The following is a 24,743-nucleotide window of genomic DNA, read 5'->3' as shown; positions in this document are numbered from 1 at the left end:
AATTGATATATAGTGAAAATGACATGAATTTAAAACTAGATGGAACAGCTTTTATGGCTGGCAGGAAAAGGCATAGTATAATAGTAAGGATTCTGGCCCAGTCTATAGCCCAGGACTCCATACAAGAGTTTAAGTTCAAGCTCTTCCATTGGCCATTAATGAACTCTGTAACAATAGGCAAGCCACAGAAGGGCTCCATGACACAGTCTCCCCAGCTCTACAGTAGGAATAAACAATACTTGATCTAACTACCTCACAGGATTGTTGTGAGGAAAATAACAGCATGACTGTGAAAGAGCTCTGAACAGTAAAAAGCTATTCAAATAACAGGTATGACTTATATGAGTGATAAAAACATTTTTGAGGGTAGAAAGGTTATTCCACTTTTAAAAATCAATACCAATTCTCATTCCTGCTCTTTTATTAAGTGAAATATTAGGAAACTAAATACCTTTCTTGGCCAAGTTTATAACAAAAATATATGTGTATACCCCCATTTTTTGTTGTTTATTTAAGCATGCTTGCATTTTAAAAGAACACTGCTATAGAAGTCTTTATACACCAAATTCTCTGAAAGCTAAAATGTTGTTCTGTAACATATGCTTGAAACAATCTGCCCAATGTAATAACCAGCTTTCATCTTATCGTAAAAAATAACTTACCACTGATAACCTGGAAGGCGGAGTGTCTGTAAGTGGCTGGTGTTTATGGATTATATCGTGGAAGTTTTAGTGACATCCAAGCATGCTGCTGAAACTGACGCATTTGAAAGAGCTGTAGAAATAATGCAAAACTTCGGTTTCATAAAAATCTACTCATGTTTTAAAAGTATTTAACTCTGTAGAAGTATAATTATGGAAAGCTCAGTAATGCTGCTATTGATATTTGTAAAATATAGCTTTAATGTAGTGCAATATTTTTATATGTACTGGGAGAGGCAGTGGAGGCATCACAGTTGTACTTTAGTGCAGAGGGGGACACTCCAAATAGCCTAGTGGATAGTAAGGTGTAAGGCTTCAATGAAAACAGTTGTATTATATTACATTCCTGATGTAATCTTGCTGCCATGCTATGTTATCTATAGCTAAAAAATAATAAATAAAAACTACCACAGAAAACAAGAATATCTCCATTTGATGATATCTGAAAAAAGTGGTTGCCACATCTCTATGGAATTGTCGCCTGGTGTAATTTGGCCATGCAAACAAGCTTAACAAAGTCCGCTTTTGCTAAACAAAATTGCTATTTTGAAAATTGCCTAAAAACATTAAATTTTGGTCTTACTTAAGTTATGAAATACCAATTATGGATTTGCCTCTGATATTAGTAATTAGACTATTTTCTACATCTAAAGTCTACTTTCTTCTGCATTGACATTTAGATCAATGATTGGGTTAGACAATCAAGCTGAGCAACATTTTAGCATTATTTTGGAATCAGAATTAATAGGGTGCATTTCTTAATATCAAGTCTTTTATTCTTCAATATCAGAATTAGTTGAAATACTACGTGGCCATTTTATGATTTTGAAAGAAAACACAAGCTAAAAATTTAAGGGTACTGTCAAGTTCTAAATTTAAGTATATCTGAATTTTTTGAAATGCAGTTTGAAAATATTTGGCTCTAACGAATAGTAAGATAATAAAATCTTAAGTCCCCTAAAAGTGAATAAATTTACCATATAACTTAAAAATGTATTGTCTTTATTTCTGGATTGAGATAATAGCGTTCCTTTTATTAAAAAAGGGGCGGGGGAAATTCCCCTAATGCTTTTTCTTTTTCCCCTATTCCTTTTTTTTTTTTAAATATGCATCTTTTTTTTTTTTTTTTTTTTTTATTTATTTATTTATTTATTTTGTGAGGAGATCAGCCCTGAGCTAACATCCGCCAATCCTCCTCCTTTTTTGCTGAGGAAGACGGCCCTGGGCTAACATCGGTGCCTATCTTCCTCCACTTTATATGGGACGCCGCCACAGCATGGCTTACCAAGTAGTGCGTCGGTGCGCGCCCGGGATCCGAACCAGCGAACCCCGGGCCGCCGCAGCGGAGCGCGCGCACTTAACCGCTTGCGCCACCGGGCCGGCCCCTCCCCTATTCCTTTTTAAGCTGTGAATCCCCTTCAAGATCTGATTAAAACTGTGGACGCTTACCCTTGAAAGATACACACATGCACACCATAAGTTTTATGGAACTTCTAGGGGCCTGTGGGCCCACTGTGTCTAATGATTGAATAGTCTAGTTGTTATTTGTTCACAGCAATCAGGAAAACTATAACTTTAGAAATGCAAGGAAAACTTAACTGGGTTTTTCCACATTGACATCTTGTGGCTAGTTACATATTTCAATTTAAAACAAAATTTGCAAAGCCAAAAAGTATGGTTCAAACTAACCTGGAGTGCATTTTGCCTGATGCCTGCCAGCAGAGAAAAATAGTTTTTAATTAAAGACCACACTCAAAACAATACCTTCTTATGTATTGTATTCTGATAATATCTGGTTTATAAAGGAATACAGCAGGCACAGTAATGTTCAGAAGATTTATTAAGTAAAACTATCTAAAACATGACATAGACAGAAACACTTTAGCAGTCAAAAGAAAATTGAATATTCATTGCTACCTTATTATGGTTTCTGTATCTGTTTTGCCAGGTACAAACATAAAAACCACCTCTGCTCAAAAAATAAATGTTCAGAGAGCTGTATGTTCTTTGTTCTGATACACACATTAAAATCTTTTCAGTCTTGCTAACTCCAGAATATTAGTCATACAAAAGACCTTAACAATTTTTTTCCCCTTAGATATAGCAGATACCTTTTGCTCCCAAAACAGTTCTGAAACACTCATCTCTTTTATGTTATCTCTAGGTATCAACAGTAGGCATGCCTTTCCCAGTTGTTCTTGAAGAGGGTGAAGCCTTAAAGGCAAAAATAAATAGGAATACGTTACATGGTATTGGGAGCAAGGAGAACCACCAACCGTCTAAGAGAATTGATCTGTAGCACGTTCTTTTTGAAGGCTCTCCCCTATGAAATAGAGAACAATCTTGCCTTTTTACTTTGGCCATATAAGAGAGCCTCCAAAGCCGTCTTCCAAAGTGGTGGAGTTGTGAAGCTGCCCAATGCAAATACGTGACTAGGAAGCTGGTTTGCTTCCAACACATTGCACTTGAAAATCAGACTTCAACTCATTCAAAACCCCACAGAAAAGCTTCATAAAACAAATGTAAATGAAATACTAGCTACTTGCCTAGAGAATTACCAGGTTGAGGAGTCCTTGTTCTACAGTTCTTTGCTCTTTGTCCAAGTTAACAGAAACACAATTTTAGCTTAACAAAGAACTGACATTAGGCAATTTTTGTTTACAATTACAGAACTGTAGAATTAACAAGTATTATTTGAGACATTCCACATTATCTTCACACTCCAATCACATCTCATACAAAACTTGATGTAAACTGACAGTGTTCACTAACACAGTATTTGCTGTTACACTGAAAAGGCACATCAATGTTGTCATGCTCAGAAAAACTACATTACACGGCACTAAGTACAGTAATACACAGACATTTTTAGATGTTTGATTGCTTTCTGCCTGTGAAAGGGGGTGTTGTCCTGCCCACCCTATTATTTTTACCTGTTTTCATAGTGTGATTCAAGATATAATTTCATTCCTTCTTCATCTTCATTTAAAATTTGTTTTCACATTGATGTCAACAACTTTCAGAAGTCTAGAAAATAATAGTTTCAGACAACTCAAAATTAATAGCTCCCTAGAAAACACTTGGATGACCTCCAAACAGGACAAAGATTATAGTCTGATTTTTTTCATGTCATAGCAGCTATTAGCCTTTTAAATTTCTTTTCTAAAATTTGAACTAGATGTTGATATAGCTTATCATGCTTAAACAACCTTGACAGCATAAGGTACATCTACCCTCAATTTACTTTCATCAGGTAAGACAAAAGTACATATCTTAAAAGGAAAGCTGCTAGTTGCTCAGAACTACGTCTGGGTGCTTTTCTCTGCTTTTAGAACATTTACTGTTTTTCCCTTATTGGCTTTATTGTTTGCTGCCAACCATATGACATGTAAACATATCATTTACAACCATCTGTTTCCAGGTAGATGATTACATAGAAAACTAATGCCAGCTAAGATTCATGGATAAATCCAAAAGATGACTGACTCAAGTTCTTGTCCTCTGCATTTGAGATAACTAGCTTTTAACTCCTAAATATATTGATAGTAATTACGAGCTGAATAACTCAACACTCGGTGTCACTACGTAACATCTGTCTTGATTCTGTTAAGACTTCCTTCTAGTTTCTCATTGTTGGAAGTGTCTCGGAGATAATGTGTACTTTAGTTTTAAACACTCATTACCAATATTCAGAAAAAATATAAGATTTTTTTGCCCAGGTGTTCGTGAATGTAAGTTAAAAAATTATATTTGATTTGGATTCAAATATTTATAGATTTACACTACAGTTCGTCAAAATATATTGTATAATATTTAATAAAATCAAATACATAAAATAAAGTTTTCAACACTATTTATACAAACTCCTAGAAAAGCTGCTTTTTCTTTATAAGGCTGTTGGCAATCGATCATAACCATGGAAAAGAAATAACCTTTGGTTGTTTTACTCTTTCACCAGGGATGAAGGGTATGACTAAGACAGTTCTGGATGAGTCATTTCACTGGAAACACTGTTTTATACAATTAAATACTTGGATGACTTCTGAGGGTCTCAATCACTTTCAGATTCTTCATCATCACCTATCGGATATGACTGGATATTATTCTGAGTGTACATTTTTGTTTTAATGGGGCAGTTGTGATCCATGAGAATAGCCTAAAAGAAAGCACAGTGCATATATATTAACTTCTTGTTTCACAAAGATAAGATGGTTTTAACCTACTGTTGTTACGGATTCCTAATTTGAAAGCTCTATATAGTACCACCGACTATTAGCCAGTCATTTAGTGAAATTGCCAGGTGCCTGGCCTAGAAGACCTGGACTTCTATGCTTAGTAAAAGTTCCAGGCCATAGGAGACAGCAGATGCTGTCTCTGCTGTATTTTCATTACACCTGCCAGGGGCCATAAGTCAACTTGAACCTGTAAGCTATGAAGAAAGGGGTATGCAGGTTAGGTTTAGGAAGAGTCAGAATCTTGGAATTAGGGTGGGCTAATCTTGGAGGTCACCAAATGCAACTTCTGTTCACAAACTTCATTGTGCCAACACCCTTAATAAGGACCTGCTCTCTCCTTAATGAGGCAAGCTCTCATGTTAGAAACACACCTGACACTAGACTAAAACTTGTCTCCATTGTTTCTATTCACAGATCCAGTTCTGACACCAGCCATCTTCACAGACTGCCCCTTATATTTTTAAAGACCACTGCCATGGCCCCTTAGATTTCCCTAAACTAAACATCACAGGGCCTTTATCTTTTCATAAATGACATGTCCAGAGCACCTCTCCCCAAATCCTGGCTGTCTTCCTCTTGCTCAAGTGTATGATTTTTTAAAAGAATACATTCCTCTTATAAGCATCAAAATCTCCTGCTTTCCCTTACTGTTACTGAAAATTAAGCAAAAAATAGTCAATTGACCCTCAACTGATAAACATCCTTAACTGATACGCACTTGTAGTTATTATCCTTCCTGAAAGCATACAGACCAAGCACATAGTCTGATACACAGCTGATGTCCATCATGCCAGGACCACGCTAAGCATTTTCCATGCAATACCTCAACTTCACAGTAACCCTCTATGGTAGGTTGATAACCCTCTGTGTAGGCACAGAGGTTAAAGAACTTGACCAAGGGATGTACAGCTAGAATGGGGCAGATGTGAGCCCAGGCAGCCTTATGCTCAAGTCTACTCTTGCAACACTCCATGGCAGAGTCAGAAGAGTACAGAGGACAGCAGTGAGACACTGGGTGCCACTAAAATGAATTCTCATCAGGTATGTCTTTTGGAGTATTCCTCCACGTAAAACTATCCCCCCACTACCTTTTTGTGCAGTTTGAAAATCTAAATGGAAACATTTATCTGGATTAAAATTTATCTTATGTTGGCCTATTGCAACCTATCTTGGTGTTTGTTAGCTACTCCTCCCAGCTCTTCTCCCACAGATTTGATAAGCTTCTATGAGTCCACTCAGTGCTTAACCCATTCATCATTTCCCAAGAAATTCTAAAATGATCTGCCTGTGTGACATGTTAAGATAAGGACTTCCTTGACCCTCTAAGTTAGGCTGCCAGCTCAAATTGTCAGCTGCAAATTTAACTCAATTTTTTTATTATGCTTCTTACCAAGTGAACTAATACATGTATTTAATGAAGAGTTCAATTTCTAAAAATAATTGAGGCAATAGACATTGTACACCAAGACCATTTTCCCCATGTGGATGTGTCCTTGTTACACAAAAAGCTTAATGCCAAAGAGCTCAATGTCTCATCTTCCTAGATTAGTGATCCTTAAAGAAACGTGCCCGGGCTGGCCCCGTGGCTTAGCGGTTAAGTGCGCGCACTCCACTACTGGCGGCCCGAGTTCGGATCCCGGGCGCGCACTGACACACCACTTCTCAGGCCATGTTGAGGCTGCGTCCCACACAGAGCAACTAGAAGGATGTGCAACTATAACATACAACTATCTACTGGGGCTTTGGGGGGGGGAAAAGGAGGAGGATTGGCAATAGATGTTAGCTCAGAGCCCGTCTTCCTCAGCAAAAAGAGGAGGATTAGCACGGATGTTAGCTCAGGGCTGATCTTCCTCACAAAAAAAAAAAAAAAAAAAGAAACGTGCCCAAGAATCACTTGAGAGGGGCAGGTTAGAAATGAAATTCCAGGTCCCTACCCTCACGTGACAGTGGTGTCAACATGCTGTGAGGAACACTGCCCTAGTTATGTGGCATTATCTAGGACTATAACAGAGTCGTACAGCTGACAACAGCTTACTCGGAACCTACTAGGTATGTATGTCAGTGCCCTCAAGGTCCTATACCAGCAACTTAGTTACCTTATTGCACAAGGAACAATAGGTTCCCCGGGGTTCACAGGTGGAGTGCTCACTATGGGTTACGTGCTCAGGGAAAGCTATATGGAAGAGATGGGAGTTGAGGTGAACCTTGAATGAGGGAAAGGATTTACACAGCAAGGCAACTGGGAATGAGCGCAGTATGGGTTATTTACCAAATGGATCATTAAGTAAAACAGGGACACTAAGTAAGCCAGCCTGGCCACCATAGAGATCTGATCAGGAGGCACGTGAGACATTAACTGGAAAGTTTAATGGAGGCCAGACTGCAGGGCCTTGAATGCCAGGAGGGGAGCCTTGACCCTTGCCCCGTAGGCAGTGAGGTAGCCTTGGAAAGGATGGCCATGATTCTACCTTATTCATAACTGCCTTCTATCTCTTGGTTCATCCACCATTAGACCTGACTGCATATATGTAGACTTCTTAAGGACTCCCCAGAACCCAGCACTGGGCACATAATATGGACTTGACTAAAAACTGCATTGTAAGGGAAGAAGTTCAGTCAGACTGATTATTTGGCATCATACCAACTTAAATGGTCAAAATTTATCAATTCAGCCAAACCACATTTGTTGACCAGCCTATCTGCTTCAGGTAAAGAAGTTTTTCTTCCTTGAAATATTGGTTTCTAGCTTCTAAAACCTAGCTTACTGGCTTCTGAACCTCTTCTGAAAGATTTAATGTGCAATAGTTTTACTTTTATAAAAAGTTATACATAAATAAATAAGCTGGATGGCATGTAATATTCCAAAAGTGCCATGAAAAGAGAGACAAGAACAGCATCGAGTGGGTAAGTCAGGTGTGTGTGAGACGTGTACAGCATGGCCCGGGGGAGCTGCCGGGCAATTGAAACCAGCATTCCGTGCACTGCACCGGGGAGGAAGGTGCATTTGACTCTCAACTGAAGAGAAGATAAAAAGGAGGTGGTGGTGGTTTGAAATCAGAGCAAAGCCCAGTTACTGAGAGTTGAACCCCAGCCCCTGACAAATGCCTGGTTTCCTCTCAGTCACAGAGTCAGCATCTTCAAAGTGGTAAAAACATCGTGGACCCAATGAAGTGCAAAAGTAATGCAAATGTGAAGCTGGGATAGTGAAACAGTGAAAGCATTAAAAGGTAAGCACTCCAGGCTTTGAGACTTTGATAGATACCAGGCCTGCATGCTAGAAAAGTTTTATTTAACATACATAAGAAAAAATTAGTGATGGTTTTGCACATCCACCATGTAAATCCTCTGCAGACAAATTTCTCTAAATAGATTATAATAGGCAGAGCATATTCAGCCTCCTTAGCTTCTGGCCTTGCGATCCTTGCCCGACCCACAGCATCCAGACCTACCCCCCAGAAAACAGAGTAGCGGGAAGGACTATACGGGACGACTGTCAGAGAGCTCAGTCACCCAGAAAAACAAAGCTGCAACCCCAAATCACCTACTTTCCTGAAATAATTTTTCACCCTGGAAAACAAAAATCCATACCAGAACACAACTATTCTCAACTGGATACTTTGAGAGTTACAGGCTGCACATAATTGTCTTATAACTGGAACGCACATTTTCTCAAATGACAGTGTTGATATTTCTTATACATGCAGAGGAACTTGAGGAACAAACAGGTTTTTTCCTCCACCTGTATTGGTAATTCAACACTGACTGTAAAAAAACAAATCCAGTATACCAAATGGAAGAAAAACTCAAGTGCTCTCCAACTAGTTCATGATTCTAGGACTGGGGAGCCATGAAAACAGCATTAGATCTTTCAATACAGAATAGCTTAAGTCCAAACACCTCATCCTCAGAATGTTGCCTAATGAAAGAATCATTTGCTATGGTCTGTACGTCTTATTCTGGCTCCCACGTCCCCCTGCATTTGGGAACTGGTAATCCTGAACGCCAGCTCTTGTCCGTATTGGATTTTCTCAAGTGGGCAGTAATCAATCCCTCCTCCTCTGTGGCACACTGCTGTCTTGCCCTCGCTGCCCCTCATCATTAGATGCTATCAGTTTCCACCCACTTTCTTCCTGCTCTGCTTGCACAATGAGTTGGCAGCAGCTGTTGGCTGCCACCCTCAAATGTTACCATTATGCCAGTCAAATGGCATCCAACGTGATGCCTTCAATTATGTGCATCAATTATGGGCAGCGAGATGCACATTTTCACGATTTTAATGATTCATCTTGCAAAGCACTTATTAAGGATTTTGACATTTTACAGTGAAAGTGACTTTCTGGAAGCCTGTAATTCTTGTTGCTTTGCCTTTCAGGACTGTGTCTTCCATTTCTTTTGGCATTTTTCTTTTTAAATGAACTAAAACATTGGTTTAAATCTGGAAAGAGAAGAGGTACTGAGGCCTGCCTTCTGCCAGTCATTTTGGGGATCAGAGTGGTAGCTGGCTGGGCAAGCTCACCTCCCCCCATCCTCTGACCTCATCCATTTCCTTCAAGACCTCAGATAAGCCATCAGGCTGCTGCCGACAAACAGATAACACAACAGCCACTAACATCTGCCAGCTTGGCTGGGAAGCCCATTCAGCAGCTCTGGGGCCTGAAAAGCAAAAGGAAGCTCTCACTTCACAGAGGGGAGAAAGGGAGGATACTGCGGGACCACTGAGCTGATGGAGTAAGCCAGCCAGTTAGTAAAGCAGGAAAGAAGAGCGGCTGGTACTGGAAATAGAAACACATTTATTGAGCATTTACTGTGTGCCAGACTCGGGGCTAAGCACTCTGCTGGGATGCTTTCATTTAATCCTCATGACAACCCTAGGAGGCAGATGCCATCATTTCCCCAGGAGACAGTTCGGTTCCAGGGCCTGTGCTAGCCCTTCACTCTCTCCCACAAGTCTTAAAGAGTCTCCTGGGTGACAGAGCATTTGTAAGTGATTTTTTGTCAAAAAGTCAAAAAGAGTTGGGAGTAACCTTCATTCAGCCTTAATCAAATCCATACGGTGGCAACAGAATGAAGTTTTCAGTTGTTGCTCTGAGAATTTTCTGACCACAGTTTGGGCAAGGCACTGTGCTGGGTCAGCCAAACAAAGATGCATAGGGACCCTACCCAACCAGACTGGAAAACAGGTAAGTCCCTAAGAGTCTGAGAAAGTGCCACGGGTGTTCAGAGCTGGAGAGGCATCTAAGCTAGAGGAAGGCAGAGAGGATGGCTTCCATCAGAATATTTCCACAGCACCTCCCACTCCTCTTCTTCAAGTCAAATGGGTCACGAGTAATTCAACATTATCTAGTTAAACCCTATCTAACAAAGGGCACAAGACCACTGCTCAGGGCTGGATATGTTTTTAAAATATATTGAACAAATTAATGAATGCAAAAAAAAATGCCCAAAATAAATAAGGCTGCACATAACCTAACTTTAGGGTCCGTGTCTGTCTTGAAATCCACTCTTTGGGGAAAATCATAAAAGAGCAGTTCAAGAAATGCCAAAGCTTTAAGACCTATTTCAGTTCAACCAGCAGAAAGAACCTCTGATGTACTCCCAAGAGAGCATCACAAATGGACCTCCTGTCCATTCCTGAACACAAAGATAGCATCTCCCGGCATTCATTCTTTAATCCAAGGCACTCTTCCTTCAGCTGGATGAATATCACCATCTGATGTTTAAAAAATCAGCAACACCACCACCAGGTATGAAAAATTATTAGAAAGGTTAAAATGACTGTTGCATTTCAAAATTCACATTTAGAATCAAAAAGGTGGAACTTGTTCAAGAGAGGAACACTTTATACTCAATACTCTATCCTGCCTATAGCTATGATTCTGGTCATGATATTATGAATTTAAAGGTTATACATGCTCACGTGTGCCCAAAGGTGCATATACGATAGTTTTCCATAAGGGTCTGTTACCTACACTAAAACCATCTCCAGAATCTTCTACAATAAAGACTAAGATACTATTACTGAAAGCTGTAAGGGTTAGGAGAAATGCAAACAGCTCCAAAAATGGCTAATCTTAGGAGTAAGCGCAGGAGGCAAAAAAAATTACGTCCAAGATTTTCAAGAACCATAGAAAATTAAACTGAACTACCCCATGTTTATATTTGGTTGACAAAAGAGATACACTGACTGTTAATCTATGTACAAAAATAACTTCATTCTTCACATTTATAAACTAATGCTGGATACAGTAGAAGTAGCTGCCGTATGTGGTATAAACTAAAAAGGAACTCTTACCCCATTTATGTTTGGAGAGTTCTACCCAAAAGGAGCAGAAATATATACCATGAGGAAACTATCCAGAAGACCATGCTCAAGTGATCAAGAAACACTTCACTGTATCCTAAAATTTCCTTACCATTTTCTCTTCCTTGGCAGGTGGACTTCGAAGAAAAAAGCAGAGAGGAGCAAAGAGAATATCAATTATTCCAATAATTGTCATGAGCCATGGAAATCCAATTGTCTTTGCGATAGCCCCACCAGCAGAAGGACCTTTCAGGAAACAGAGAATGAGATAAAGTTCTCCAAGCGTCTTGTAGACAGAAAGATACAAAGGTTTAAATAATTTTTTGTAGGCATCGTCTATCATGCATTAAGATTAAAGGTTGTTTTGAAAAGCCAGTGTCCTCACCTATAGCATATCCCATACAAAATGCCACATCTGCAATGGCGTACACACTCCCATAGACAGACACGTGCCGCAGGTCTACCAGGTAGCCCATGATGGGCATCATTGATGAATCCACCATTCCTGTGAACAGTCAGAGAACACAGTTCACGGGAAACTGATGTAAACCGCAAATGGGCTGAATGTCAGGGATTGTGTCCTAAACTAACGACCCTACTGGCTCTTCACTTTTTGCCATCACCACCTACAAGTCTTGAGGCAGACTCCCTACAGCATACCTTTCACTGAGGAAAGATGGTAGAAGGCAGCTGAGGCTGGAACTGGAACCCAGGCCACCATTTGCCTGTTCTCTGCCTCGCCACACCCTTCCTCCACTGCCTGAATGGCCTGTCTTCCAGTGGAGGGCACCTGGTCCTCTGGTGACTCACCTGCCCTTCATCAGATCCAGTGGGTCGCTGGTTACCGGCTATGTGGGCCCCTAGCCTGCTTCCTGTTGATGCTTTCCTGATTGACTGTTTTCTGGTCCACTCTCCCTTGCCCTCAAAGACTGCACACACCTAACATGCCTCACCGAGTCTCCTCCCCATCCACACCTGGGCCCATACTTCAACTATGAGAATTAAAGCTGGAAAAGTACTAGGGAAGATCAGAAGGTACTAGAACATAAAGGAGTCTGAGGGATCATCTGGCCCTACTCAGGAAACTAAAATCCAAAGAGATTTCCTCACTTCATTGGCTAAAAAAAACCCAATAAACCACCACCATGACCAGTATTAGACTCTCTGGTTGTCTTGAATAATCAGGGACAGGTAGCATAAAGAGTGAGCACATATGTTCAGAGTTCTGGGTTCAAATCCCAAGCTGGGTGACATGGTCATGCTTTATCTCTATGAACATCAGTTTCCCCATCTATAAAATGGGGATGATGATGATTGGCTAAAATGAGACAGGGTTTGTGAACACACCCAGTGGAGCACTCAAATGTTAGTTCCCTCACCTCCACCAGAAGGTACCAGAAGCAGAAAGATGAGGGAAATTTTTTTATTCAACTAGTATTTTCTGATCACCTAATATGTACAAGGCACTGGGGATATAGGGGTGAACAAAACAAACATAAGAGTTGGACGTTAGGCAACGAGTTGAAAAATGAATTATAATTGTGATTGATGCTACGAAGGAGCTGTGAGAGGACGTGTACTCATCAGGGGAACCTACCCAGGTCTGGGGGCTCAGCAAAGGCTCCATTCTTTCTTTCTGCTCTACCACTCAAAGAATAAATTCCTGCCTTTATCCTGTGATAGACTTAGCATTTACTTTTATCATGACAAATCTGTATATTATAAGTGAGAGACAAACATATACTATTTATCCAAAATATTAACAAGATTCTTCCTAAATATTAGTTATTGTTCTTCATGTTACAAAGACTCGCCTCCTTTGCCCATGAAAATTCCGGCAGCACAGGTGGTCATCAATACAGCAGTCCACATTTGCTGCACCAAACCTTACAAAAAAACACATGTGAAGTCTTTGTCCCCCAGCCTCATATAAAAAGGTCTGCTGACAGATCTGAGCCCAAACAAATGTGCTCTGAGAGAGGGATTCTCTCGTTTGCCCAAGTGCAGCAGTGGAGTATCAGCTGGCTTCTGTAAATATCAGGCTTTTAAAAATACCAGTTTTCAGGAAATAAATGACTAGCACGTGGAAGCAGATATCTTTCTGTGGACGCTCTACAGGCCATACTTGAGCTCGGCTGACCACAGCCTTCTCTCAACCTTCTAGAAATTTTAGGCTGAGTAACTATAGTCTGCCTAAGTGAGAGGAAATCTTTCTTAGGAAGAGGGAAAACAAAGTTTTAAATTTAGGCACAAAGCTCGTGTGACTTACCAATTGCAAAACCAACTCCAAAGTTGGGAGCTATGAGTCCATAAATGTTTTTTGCAAAAGGAATCTGTAAGAGGAAATAAACATTATACTAAAATAACATGATATCCAATTCTAAATCATCTTGGAAAGACTTAAAAATGTTTTCTCCAGCCTAGTATGTGTTCCCTTCTGAAGGAAATGGAAGGAGGAAGATGGGGTTTGGGGAGAACAGGACCCTCTAAATCTTTAAAAGCTCAAGCTGAAACATGTTTTGTGACCACCATGAAAAACTAGTCAACTGCTGTATGCGAAAGACCAGCCTAGTCCACACTCCATTTTTGACAAGGACCAGAGGCCTCATTTGGGGTAGATATTGGTCACTGGTAGAAGATGTTTTAGTCTAGAAAAACATCTTGCTATTGTTTCAGGCTAGATACCCTAAAGTGTTTACGATATTGTAATGTTTCAGATAATAGTGGGGAAAAAAGTGAAATATCAACTATGTAACAAAACATTCAAATAACTTCCAACTGACATAAGATGAGAATCTATCCCTTGGGGAGTCTTGTCCAAAATTTTTAAGATGATAAAAAATTGAAAGGGGCCAGCCTGGTAGCATAGTGGTTAAGTTCGCACACTCCACTTTGGCAGCCCAGGGTTTGCAGGTTCAGATCCCGGGCGCGGACCTACGCACCGCTTATCAAGCCACGCTGTGGCAGGCATCCCACATATAAAGTGGAGGAAGATGGGCATGGATGTTAGCCCAGGGCCAGTCTTTCTCAGCAAAAAGAGGAGGATTGGCAAAAGATCTTAGCTCAGGGCTAATTTTCCTCACCAAAAAAAAAAAAAAAAAGGAAGAAAATGAAAGATGTGATAAAAGTAAATATCAACAGACTTCAAACTGCTATAAAATATTTCTTGGTGATTCTTGCCCAAAGCAAAAGTTTGATTTACAGACTGTTTGCACTTGTCAAATATCATCTTTTACTCACACATAAAATGCTGACTCCAACAATTATCATTCCTAGAAGAGCACAAAGCCACCTATCAAAAAAACAAAAAAGCACCATCAATAAATGATTGTTCGATTTTTTTCCCCAGTCCAAATTTTCAATGGAAATCAAAACAATTACTTGTAATAGCTAAAGTAGAAACACTTAGAATTTTTTTAAAAGAACTACATTGTTATAACAGAGTGAGTGTTGCCTCCATTTCATCTTACCTCCCCATTTTGTGCGCGAGTATCCCAAAAATATTGGTTCCAATGAGATAAGAGATACTAGCTGGCAAGAAAGCAATGCCTGTAAATTAAAGGACACCTTATCAGTACTGATATCAGTCAAATATTAAAAAAACTAATAACTGTAGACACCACCCTGGTGATTAGAGCACAGGAAATGAAGCCCTGGGGCCTGCACCCAAGCAGCCAATATCCGGCAGCTGACGGATCCAAGCTGGACCCTACGCAGCTTATCCGTCCGCACAAAGCAGCTGAGACACTCCAGAAATGAAATTCATTCCTCTATCAACCACTTCATCTCGCCTCCATCTCTGCTGGTGGTGAGGCTTACCCGTGGACCGAGACCAACACACCCCGGCTGCTGGAGCTGGGCAACCGCAATCCTGCAGGTGCCGTGCGCAGTGGTGGTAGCTGCCTGTCCCCTTCCCCTTCGTTATTTTGTACGACGGGAGTTAGATACAGGCATTGAAAAAATTAGGGAACATTAAGATAAGCACAAAGAATAAAGTTAAAATTATCCCAAATCCCATCAGTCAGATAATCACCACTGTTATTTCCCCTTGTGAGTTTATGTGTACAGAAATAAATGTGGGCGCACAGGATTTTGTTTTCCTTTTTCCAAAAAAATGGGATTATACCTACTGTTCTACATCCCGCTTTTTTCAATTAGCTCTATGAACATCTTTCCATGTCAAAAAAACAAATGTGTATGTGATCATTTTTTGTGGCCAAGTCACATGTGGCTGACATTTTCATGTCCAAGGTTTACTGCTCTCCCAGGAGAGGGACCTCGCAACCTCTAGGTAGAGACTGAGTTGATTTCCAGCTGCTGGTGGCAATGCTCGCCTTGAATGTACCCTCTGCAACGGGCAGGCAGGCCTATGCAAGCCAGACCAGGTATGGCTGCCAGGGCATTGTCCACATCAGCATTCTCTGGTCCTCAGCCATTATTAGGAGAATAGGACAATCTCTTCAAAAGACAGCTTTTCAAACTCTTAATACTTTTAGTGTTTTTTTTCCTTGAAATCAGATATACCAGATTTGATTCTAAGCCTTGCCCACAGATGGTAAAAGGTGCTTTGTTCTCAATCACATGACTGTATGCATTAGACACACATGGTAGACACTGGGTGGGCAGCAGGTACCACCACACTCCAAGTGCACAGGGACCCACCTTGTCCGGGCAGCTCATTGCACACTAACGGACTACTGTGGTCTTGACTCTTCAAGGACACACTAGCCTTTCACTGCACCTCTGTAGGCACTAATGCAAGCCATCAAATCTCCAGAAAGGCTGAGCCTCCCAGCACAGTAGGGACTTCAAAATGATCGGTTCTAGGAGTTAAATCCCAAACCAAACCATTCTAGACTTGGTGATCTGGGAAATAATATAAAGAGCGATCTCATTTCATGTTCCAGGAAACCATTTCTGTCACACTTAGCAATATAATTGTTGGGGGTAATAATTGTTGGGGGTAATCGGTTCAGCTGACATAACTGACAGCATGTGCCCAGCTCAGTGCTGGGCTGCAGCAAAGACAATGACCACAACATGGCTCTGGTCACCACGAGAGCATCTTCAAGGGAAGGACTCAGATGACATCTGAACTGTGACACGGCCGCGTGTGACAATGGGAATTGTGACGAAGGGACACGCGTAGTGCTCTGAGAACCCAGAGGCTGCAGCTGGTGAAGCTCCCAGAGCAGCTGGGTATTTAAGCCTGACCTCTAAAGGTGTGTGGTAGAGAACTGAGCTAGTCTGGAGACATAAGAAGTCATGAGGGCCTCTGTCTCAGGATGAGTGTCTACAGGGGCCAGGCAGGCAGAAATGAGTGAAGCAAGCCGAAAATAAGAAAAGCAACCAGTACCACGATAAAGAGCCACCGACGCTGGGTTTCAGCGTCAGGGAAACAAAATGAAAATGGAGGGGGAGGGCACAGACCCCATCTAGGAAGGCAGCTGCCATTCTCCCCCGACAATTACTGCCCTGGAGGATTGCAGTCCCAGATTGGAAGATCTAGTTTTTCTAGAAAAGCTGGAACTCTGAATTCTTACATGAAATCTCCTGATTCTTAAATTTTGGCAATTAATTTTTTAAAAACATAAACCCTGTGCAGGCTGATGCTGTACCAGCCAACTAAAACCTACCTATGGGCTGAACTCAGCCCACAGACATCCATCATAAACTGCGGCCGAGGAAGAGGCTCACAGAGAATCTGGCCAGAACTCCTGCTTCCTGGTGAACCCTGAGTCCAGGAGCAAAGCACGGGATGACGCATCTCCGTCATCAAGCCCAAGCTCCGAAGCTCCAGGAGGCAGACAAGCTCCAGAGGAAGCCACAAATCAGCAACATCTTCCTGACCTGCAAGTGGGGTGCTGAGCTCACACATGCGACCCGGGAGCAGAGTGCGCCCTATTTTCCGTGGACAGCAAACACTCTCAGGAAGCAAACTCCAATTTCACAAGCAAAAAGCATTTGATTAGGCAGCATGAAACAAGGTCTTCATTTCAGCTCAAAACTTACGAGCTGGGGCTTGAGTGGGTCACTTTAACCTGGCAGAGCCCAAGAAACAGTGAGAGGTCCTACTGCACACACCTCACAGGGCGGCTCTGAGGAGCAGACGGCAAACTGCGCAGGAAGGGCCCTAGCAAATCCCAGTCTGATTCCTACGCCCTGTCACCCAGTACAGGCCACACCTTACTCGCTTTTCACCCTGGCCCACTGGCCTTCCCCAAATCGCAGGAACTCCTGGGCAGGGACCACCTCATCTGTCTCCCCACAGCCCAGCTCCATGGTGGCACACAGGAGGTGCCCAGGACAGGGCTGACCATTCAGAGGCAAGTCCTGTGTGAGGACATTCACTTCACAGGACCGAAAGTACTCAGGGAGGCCCCCATCCCTCAGCCAGCAGCGTGCTCATGGGGGAAACAGAGGGTGGTGTGGTGTGGAGCCCAGAGTCCTCCTTTCTCGACTTCCAGGCTGGGGACAGGACCACGTGCTCTCTGGACCTCCAACTCCAAGTTCCCCATTCCTGTCTGACACTGCTTCAGCATGCTCTGCCTTGTTGTGGCCTCCACTGCATCACACAAACCACAGACCCAGCCTCTGGGAACTCAAAGAAACCTCAGTGTCCCTCATGCTGCCAGCAGCCCGTCTGGTGTCCCAAGAGGGGATCATCTAACTTTGCTCAGAGCCTACTACTCTTCCAGACGGCCCTTTCAGGGATGACGGCTGCCACAGGGCCAGTGTCCTAACACCAAGTCCTAGGCCTGCCCCTGTCGCTACCACCCAGAGGGCCTGGCTTGCATTCTGGAGCCAAGAGAAGATGGCTTCCACCTCCTCCCCCAGCCCGGCCACCAGCACAAGAGGGGCCAGACACATCCCACCCACGGCTTGGCTTGCCAGGTGAAACCACTAGGACTCTGGGTTGTTCCCCAGGGATAGTGTGTCTACCGTCACCCCTCCGTATGAGTTCAAGTTATTTCTCTACCTTGAAACATGATGCCCAGAAATGACCCAGCCCAGCTCCATGTGGGGTGCACAGCACATGACCACTAGCATCTGAGGAAGGAAAGAAGGGCCGAATGAATCCAAGGTCTCGCTCCACGGTCTGGCCCTCTGTCACTGCCCTGATCCTGGGGCAGCCCGCACCTGCGCCGGCATCTCTGGAGCCCCAGCTCCCACCGGCCCTCCCGGAGCTTCTAGGGCGCAGACCGGCCCTTCCACCAGACCCCCCACCTGGCCTTCACAGGGGCGTCTTCAAGCCGAAGGCAGGACTTACATCCTTCCCAGAGGAATCTCACCATGTCCCTTTCAGGCCTTCATTTCTGCCCGTGGAGATCTTTTTGAATCTGTGACTAATTGGCCATCTTTTTCACTCTCAAATTTGTATCACCTGCAAATACAACGAATTCTTTCCAGGCCTTTTCCCAACTCAATGAGCACAGCGTTGACTGGGCTGGCTACAGTGCTCTGGGGTCACACGTGTGAGCCAGTTCTTCTGCTGGCCTCCTGCTCTCCTCAGAGGGGTGCCCGTGCCTCTTCACTTAGCTCTGCTCCTACGAGAAAGTTCACCAACAGGGAGACGGCCACCCACCTATTCCTAGTGCTTTTATGGGAAGCCTGGCTTCCACCAGAGGCTTGATGAGCACATGAGGGAGAGGGCTGGACCATCACAAAGCCCACGGGGAGCTGATGCTGGTCACGCAGCCACAGAAGTGACTGTGGGATGAGTTCTCGGCTTTTTCCAAGCTCTGGAGGACCCATTCCTGATAGCCCCAAGGGCTCCGGTGGGAACCAGAATGGGGCAATGGTCCCAGTTTGCTCTGTCCTAAGGGAGCTCAGGAGGCAAAGTCCTCACATCCCGGAACCACAGAATGTTGGCAGTCATCTTGTCTTTTGGTACCCAGCCAGGCTGCCACAAGACATGCCCCAGGGTCACAGCTGGCTGGGAGCAGCATGGGTCCCCTGCCGAGCAGGCCAGTGTTCTTTCCTCCATCCCACATCTCACTATGGACAAACGGGCTAGAAGAACCAGAAGAGTGAGTCTGGCTCCACCCTTGCTGGGCCTGTTCCCCAGAGCCTAAGCTTCCTTTTTGGGGTTTGAAGGCCTCACCATGAGCTCTGAGTCCCTAAGCCTCAAGGTGCCAGGGAGAGGTCATTTGACCCAGGACTTGAGGTAAAGAGAGACACCAGGAAATGATTCTCTCTCCAACAACCCAAACCCAGGACCAACCCCTAGGTAGAAGCATGAGGAGTTTGGGGGCAGGCTCACAAGGGAGCCCTCTGGAATATGGATGGACTGCCATCTTTACCTCCTCTGAAAGTTATGGCCAAAAACAGCATTCAACAAGAGCAATCACGTGTCACCCAGGCAGCTAGAAGGATTGTTTTCCTCTGACTTCAAATCTTATGGTCTTTCTCCAGAAATGGTCAGGGAAACATAAGGCTTCCCCTTTCACACTGGGGAAGCTCACAGAAGACCCTGAACAGGGCGGGCCTGAGCTGTCCTGGCCTCAGGGAAAGGGCTGTGCCCGCATCCTGGCACTGGGTCCTCGCACTGCATCACCCACGGCGCCCTTCTCACCAAGGCTGAGGGGCCTGAGGAGCCGGGAGACGTGGGCCACAAGCTGCAGAGACCACGTAAGGTGGGTGTTTCCCTCACAGTGGGGATGACACAGCAAACAGGTACAGGAATGTGATTCTCTTGAAGAAACACAAGTCTACCTCTGAGGGAGGGAAGGAATGACCTCACTGGTGGAAAGGTGCCACAAGCTGGTGGGTGAACATCTGGCTTGGGTGATAAGCCCCACAAGGGGATCTCCTGATGAAATCTAGGCAGCCTGCTGCCTGCTATCTAACCCGGATGGCCCAGGGGCTCTGGCTGACTTGAAGACTTTACAAAGAAAGCCTCAGGCTGTGTCTGGAGAGGAAGAGAGCAAAGCAGCTTAAGTGCCCTGCACACAGCCAGGAGGCATTCAGTTAGGGCAATAAGTGGGTTAAGTGGTGACATCAGAAACACTGGAAAAGCATCTCAGCCCAGAGCCGGCGCAAAGCCAATGCCGGCGCTCCATTCGCAGGCACGCGCCGCTGGACACAGGGCACCTCCCGAAAACACCCGGGGCCCCAAACCATCACAGGGGCCAGAAGGAAAGAAAAGCTGGATACACAGCTCCTAGGGTGTTCACAGCCAGTATCAGCAACCACACATGAAGGTCTCCTCACCTTTTGCAAAACTGCTATTCGCTAACTCAGGGTTAGAAAAAGCCCATCCCTCGTGCAACGTGGCGTGCGTTCTTCACGAGCTTTGAGAGCCCTTGAGTTTCCTCTGGTCTTCGTTGCCAGGAAGTTCAGAGCTAAATTTTCTAAGAACTGCCTTAGTTTAGCGCCAAGAATCTTCCCTCCTTCACTGGATAACTCTGGTTGTCTGGAGTTTGTTTCTGGTTTTGTTTTATGACATAATTTACATACCATAAAATTCATCCTTTTAAAGTGTACAGTTCATTGGCTTTTAGTACATTCACAGAGTTGTGCAACCACCACCACTATTTAATTCCAGAATACTTCATCACCCCTCAAAAAAAAACCTCAGGGCCGAGCCCTGTGGTCGAGTGGTTCCAGTTCTGCAAGCTCCGCTTTGGCAGCCAGGTTCACGGGTTCGGATCCCGGGCACAGACCTACTCCACTCACCAGCCATGCTATGGCGGTGTCCCACATATAAAGTAGAGCAAGAGTGGCACAGATGTTAGCTCAGGGCTAATCTTCCTCAAGCAAAAAAGAGGAAGATTGGCAATGGATGTTAGCTCAGGGCCAATCTTCCTCAGCAAAAAAAAAAACAACCCTCACACCTATTAGCAGTCCCTCCCCACCCAGCCTCCCCTCTCCAGCCATTTGGGGCTTTTTAATGAAGGGTCATTTGATGTAAGAACACAACAATTCAATGCAGAACCCAAAAGGACTGCTGTTCAGGCCAGGCCAACCGTAGAGAGGCAGGAAGAATGGGGACGAGTCTGAACCAGGAGTCAGGGTCTGGCAAGACACCAGCACAGAGGGAAGGTAAAGTCACCTGAGGAAGGCTGGGGGCACTAAAAATGGCAGCTTAATTCAGAACTGAGAGCCTTCATCTGAAGACATCAATACGTAAGTTGAAACAACTATGAAAGGAAAATATACCTCTAGGAAGGATGATCAATAAATTCTTAAAGAAAAAAGTATGTGTGTAGGGATGAGCCTTCCAGATATTAAACAACATTCTAAAGCAACAGTAATTAAATAGGAGGGTATTCACACAGGAACACAGCAGATGAATGGAACCAAGGAGAGAATCCAGAACACACAGTCATTTTGAGCATGACGGAGGCGGGAAAAGTCAGACAGACTCTGAGGACTACTGGTCCTAACTGGTGACCATACAGAAATCAATAACACCAGATCCCTATCACACGACTTATAGCTAAATTAATTCCCTGAAATTCAAGATCTCAATGTAAAAAACAAATCAAATTTATTAGAGGCAAACATGTTTGATTAAAAAAAAGTCTTGGCATGGGAAAGGCCTTTCCAAACTTGACTTGAAGTGACGACGACATAAAGAGGAAGAGTGCTAATCTGACTACTGGCATTTTAAATGTTCTGAGTGGCAAAAACATATATCATTTATAAAGTCAAAAAGACATACAACAAAGTGAGGGCAATATTTGTGAAACATCTGATAAAGAATTAATATCTTGATATACAAAGAACACTTAAAATCAACAAGAAAAGGACAACTCCACAGAAAAAATGGACAAAGTATATTAATAAGAAATTCATAGTAAAGAAATAGATATGGCTAATAAACATATGAAAAGATGCTCAATTTCACTCATAAAGAATTTGCAAAACAAAGTCAAAATGACTTACACACTTTCTCTCACACTTGACTGGGAAAGACTGAAATACTGATCATACCCGTGTTAGCGCGATGCTACCAAACATCAAAACGCCCATAGAAATTTTAGGAATTTGCCCTATGGATACTCTTCCAAACATGAAGGGGGTACATGTAAGGATATTTCACTGCAGTGTGGTTTCTAATGGCAAAAACTGGAATTAAGCCAAATGTTCAGCAATGGGGACTGTTGAAAATTTATGGTGTAACATTGCAATACAATAATATGCAATCATTAAAATGAATGATGGGCTTCCAGTTAAACAGGGAACATTGAATCTATAGGCTTTTCTCCATTCCCATCCCAAATAACATTTAAATTTTAGTAAAGGAATAAAAGAAAACTATAAACCCTCCCCACCATGCCCAAGGACAGATAAAATGAGACACGAGAAAAAGCAATGAGAGAGAGGAAGAGCAGAGGGAGAGCAGCGATGGACACAGCGGAGAACAATGGAACCTTCGTTCTGCACATGGAGCAACTAACTTCAAGTTAAATAAAACTAAAAAATCAGATCCTGCACTAGTGGCATTTTTCATGTGTTCAATCGTTAATTTTTAGCTAATGGCTGCAGTATTGGATGGCTCAAATGGAGAAGAGCATCATCGTAGCAGCAAGTGTTGGACAGCACTGATCTAGACCTCTCTTAGCTGTAGCTTAGCTTATTTAACTTTAGTTTTATTTAACATGAAGCAAGACCTTTTGTGCCGCAGAACCCAGAAAGTTCAGGAACTAAAGGCTCCAGGTACTGTGAAGGATAAGGCTGAGGGCTGAGGGTGCCAACAGGAAAGAGGGTTGAAAGGTTGTTTTAAGAGCGGTCGGATCCCTGCCCCCGCCCCCTCAGTTGCTCACCCTGGCAGGAGACAATTTCCTTAGAGGAACTGAAGTGAAAAGGTTTGGGACCCAGGCAGCATGAAGACCATGGATAACACAAGAGGCTGAAATGGGGAATGAACAGAAATCTTCCTACTAAATGGTAAGAGGGTGTTATTTCAACAACCCCACATACACACACACAAAACCACTCAGGGTAAATACGAAAGGGCTCTTCAAACTTAAGATGTGATGACACCAATTATAAAAATTCAACAGACAGTTTAGAAGATGAAGAACTCAATGGAAATAAGAAAAGGCAAGATAAGAAATTAAAAGGATAAAACGTAGAGGTCCAACATCCAACCAATCAGAGTACCAGTAAAAGAGGAGAGAGAAAATGGCAGAGGGGGAGGACTAATTAAAGAAATAATACAAAAATGTTTCCCAGAACTGAAAGAAGGGGTTTCCCAAGTGAAAGGGCTGACCAAGCAAGTGCCCAGCACAGTGGAGCAAGACAGACCCCACTGCAAATAACCATCATGGACGCTTATAACCTAGAGAGGAAGAGAAGATCCTTTGAGCTCCTACAGAGGACGCGGAATGAGAATGACACTGGCCTCCTCAACAGCAACCCTGGGTGCTAGAACACAATAGGACAGTGGCCTCAAAAGTCTGAAGGAAAATGATTTCCAACCAAAGATTATATGCCCAAACAGACTAAGTTCACCAAACGTGAGGTGAGGATAAAGACATCTGCAAATATGCAGGATCTCAGAGAACTTTACCTGCCATGCGCCCTCTTCTCAGGAAGCTGCTGGAGGATGTGTTCCATCATAATGAGGGAGTAACCAAGAAGGAGGAACACAGGAGAAAAGAATACAGGAAACAGAAGAGAGGCAAAGAAGATGCCCAGATACTGGAAGAGGAAAGGCCCAGATGACCTGGAGAACAACGCTAGACTGGAGCGGGAGGATAGACTGATCTGGGACTGATGTCCACAAACAAGTGACAACACAGAAAAGCTGGCTTTGCTGATGTACTTGGCCACATTTAGAGGGCCTTTCATCTCTTCCAGAGAATTTGGGGGATAGTCGTAAATGCTACACAGAAAACTAAGAAAACGGAAAGACAGCAATTACTAACTCCATGAAAAACAAAAGTTTATAAAAAGAAATAATCACAGAACCCTACATAGCTCATCTTTGAACAATATTTACATAGTCACAATAACAGCAATACTGAATGCCAATCTAATCAACAAATGTAATACAATTGTTTTAGGAGAACAAAAGGTGAGAAAACATGTGAGCTGCTTCTTTGATATTTTCAGGTGGAGAAATAACGGCATTAAATCCTCATCTACTGTATTAGCAGGTGAACAATGTTCGAAATTGGAAAGTTAAAAAATAGGAGTGCACACATATTATTTAGACACAAAGGAAATTTGCAGAAGAAACAACTAAAAGAGTTGAAGTTGACCGAATCTGAGGAAGGGGGTTGGAGATGGGGAGGCATGGAACAAAGACTCCTGTTTCTTTCATTATAATTCTTATAATGCTATTTATCTTGAAAACTATGTACATGTGTTAACTTTGATAAAATTTAAATTTAATTAGTTTTGAAAAGTAAATCTATCCATTCTGACACGGAACTATGGAAAAACAAGAGGTCACACAATGATGTAAATGTGTGACCCAAAATGTGTAAATCCAAGATTCAACTTGGGTTGAGCTTTTAAGCGTTCACATACGGTGATAAATGCAGAACCATC

General features: G+C 43.0%; 1 protein-coding gene across 1 annotated transcript in view; it reads right to left on the bottom strand.

Annotated features, from left to right (window-relative positions):
• Nucleotides 1-2,529: 2,529 nt before the first annotated feature.
• Nucleotides 2,530-24,743, bottom strand: part of SLC18A2 (solute carrier family 18 member A2) — a 38,327-nt gene continuing 16,113 nt past the window's right edge. The window contains exons 11-16 of the mRNA XM_058544095.1: nucleotides 14,708-14,786; nucleotides 14,478-14,529; nucleotides 13,507-13,570; nucleotides 11,623-11,742; nucleotides 11,350-11,483; nucleotides 2,530-4,857 (exon numbers count right to left, since the gene is read on the bottom strand). Coding sequence (XP_058400078.1) covers nucleotides 4,753-4,857; nucleotides 11,350-11,483; nucleotides 11,623-11,742; nucleotides 13,507-13,570; nucleotides 14,478-14,529; nucleotides 14,708-14,786 — 554 coding nt within the window. The 3' untranslated portion in view covers nucleotides 2,530-4,752. The remainder of the gene's footprint in view (nucleotides 4,858-11,349; nucleotides 11,484-11,622; nucleotides 11,743-13,506; nucleotides 13,571-14,477; nucleotides 14,530-14,707; nucleotides 14,787-24,743) is intronic.

Source organism: Diceros bicornis, chromosome 6 (genome assembly GCF_020826845.1).
Source record: "Diceros bicornis minor isolate mBicDic1 chromosome 6, mDicBic1.mat.cur, whole genome shotgun sequence".
NCBI lineage: Eukaryota > Metazoa > Chordata > Mammalia > Perissodactyla > Rhinocerotidae > Diceros > Diceros bicornis.
The sequence above is the reverse complement of the archived record's forward strand: the minus strand, read 5'-3'. Positions and strand labels throughout refer to the sequence as shown.